The 2,196-nt window shown below is 46.1% G+C and overlaps 1 protein-coding gene across 1 annotated transcript; it reads left to right on the top strand.

Annotated features, from left to right (window-relative positions):
- The first annotated feature begins 1,252 nt into the window (after nt 1-1,252).
- Nucleotides 1,253-1,929, top strand: LOC306653464 (myosin light polypeptide 6-like). The gene has a single exon (XM_079126487.1). The coding sequence runs from the start codon at nt 1,297-1,299 to the stop codon at nt 1,750-1,752; it is 456 nt and encodes a 151-aa protein (XP_078982613.1). The 5' UTR covers nt 1,253-1,296; the 3' UTR covers nt 1,753-1,929.
- The last annotated feature ends 267 nt before the right edge of the window (nt 1,930-2,196 follow it).

Here is a 2,196-nt window from a genome sequence, read left to right as displayed (position 1 = left end):
GTTGTGAGCTACAGGGGTGTATACCTCTGTGAAAATTCACACGGAACCCTGCGTCTGTATGTCCCTGGGAAGAGCCCAGTGCTTACCGTGGTGTTCTGGAGCCTGCCTACCTCCTCTCCTGAGAGCTGTTTAATACCCAGGTTGACATCAAGTTGGTAGCTTGAAATCGACCATAGTGAGATATATTCACCAATGAAACCAGCAAGTGTTACAAACCACAGCTAACCTTTGCACCCAGAGCTGGTTGCCAAGGGCTTACCATGATCTCACTGGTGACGTCTTCCACATTGACCACCTTTTCCTATGCAGAATCATCCACAAACTATTCTTAAATATCTGAGTGAAAAAGGAAGAGCAGACTTTGCTCAGGTCTGAGTTTTGTAGCCCACTAGACGTGCGGCCTTGTGCAGGGCGCTCATGCTCCGGAGCTGCCGCTCGGTCCTCCGTAGATGCGGGCCCCAGGGTGGATCAAGTTAGGCTGCAGGTAGCAGGTCTGCCTGTTCCAGGCCATGGAGTGGGATCAGGAAAGGGCAGGACCGAGCAGGTTTTAATGGTCTCTTAGCTGTTAATAATGTAGAAGGCTGCCTGAAGAGACAGGTCTTTATTTTAGTTTAGGGAAAAAAAAAAAAAAAAATCTGTTGTTTAAAAGTTGCTGGTTGTTACTCAGCTCAGGACACAGAAAGTCACGTAGGGACTGAAGCTGTCCAGGGAAGATTCCCTGGAGTGACCCCTCGGTTATGTAAATGTACTGCTGTGTTTGGTTTGCTCCCAATCTGTGTGTGTGTGTGTGTATGTGTGTGTGTGTGTGTGTGTGTGTGTGTAGGCATCTTATTTGGCCTGATAGAGGGGGGTTACTTCTCCAAATTGTGTAGAATGAAGACAGAAAGAAGGAAGGAATGACCAGATTGAGACCCTAAGGCCTTCCCTATGAAGGTCAGTGTTATTAGGTTTTGAGACTTCTTTTGGAGATGAGGTCTTGCTGTGTTGCCCAGGCAGGCCTTTAACTCCTGGGCTCAAGGGATCTTCCTGCTTCAGCCTCCTGAATAGCTGAGATTATAGATGTTTAACACCATGCCCAGCTAGTCAACCATTTCTGAAGGACAAAATTATTTTTAATCTTTCTAGTCTCTAATTCTGGAATTCCTACTGGATAGTGTTCCTCCTTCTGGACTTACCTGACTTTTATTTTTCCTCTTAGATTTGAAGTAAATTTGGAAAGTGTAGAAAATATAGGCAAATAAAATTAAGGCAGGGCCATTACTGCAGGAAAAGGTCCCGCAGAGCTGAGCAGTCAAGATGTGTGACTTCATGGAGGATCAGACCGCAGAATTCAAGGAGGCCTTCCAGCTGTTTGACCGAACAGGTGATGGCAAGATCCTGTACAGCCAGTGTGGGGATGTGATGAGGGCTCTGGGCCAGAACTCCACCAACGCCGAGGTTCTCAAGGTCCTGGGGAACCCCAAGAGTGATGAGACGAATGTAAAGGTGCTGGACTTTGAGCACTTCTTGCCCATGCTGCAGACTGTGGCCAAGAACAAGGACCAGGGAACCTATGAGGATTATGTTGAAGGTCTTTGGGTGTTTGACAAGGAAGGGAATGGTACTGTCATGGGTGCTGAAATCCGTCATGTCCTTGTCACACTGGGTGAGAAGATGACAGAGGAAGAAGTGGAAATGCTGGTGGCGGGGCATGAGGACAGCAATGGTTGTATCAACTATGAAGAGCTTGTCCGGATGGTGCTGAATGGCTGAAGGCATTCCTAGTGTTCCCTGAGCCTGTGCCTTGCCCTGTGTGAGATTTGTATGTGACCCTGGAGGCTTCCTATGCTCTCTTGTCAAAACACCTTTCCCACCTGGTCTTTCATAGATGATGTTTGCCATCAGCATTCACCAAATAAACTTCCTTTCTTTGCCCACAAAAAAAAAAAAAAAAAAAAAAAAAAAAAAATTAAGGCAGGCATGGGGGCTAGGCGGGGGATGACCACTCTGATTCCACAAACACGGAAATTGCCAGAACTTCCTGGCCAATGTCATTCAGGTTGCCTTTTCTTTAATTGGTGTGGTATAATTATACATAATAGTGGGATTCACACCAGACTGCCTTTCAATTACATACAAACATATAAGTAAGTGAAAGAGAGCTTACTGTATATAGCCTGCTATTTCCACTTGACATGCATGTCTTAAAACAAATTC

This window comes from Sciurus vulgaris, assembly GCF_902686455.1.
Source record: "Sciurus vulgaris genome assembly, chromosome: 1".
Classification (NCBI taxonomy): Eukaryota; Metazoa; Chordata; class Mammalia; order Rodentia; family Sciuridae; genus Sciurus; species Sciurus vulgaris.
The sequence above is the reverse complement of the archived record's forward strand: the minus strand, read 5'-3'. Positions and strand labels throughout refer to the sequence as shown.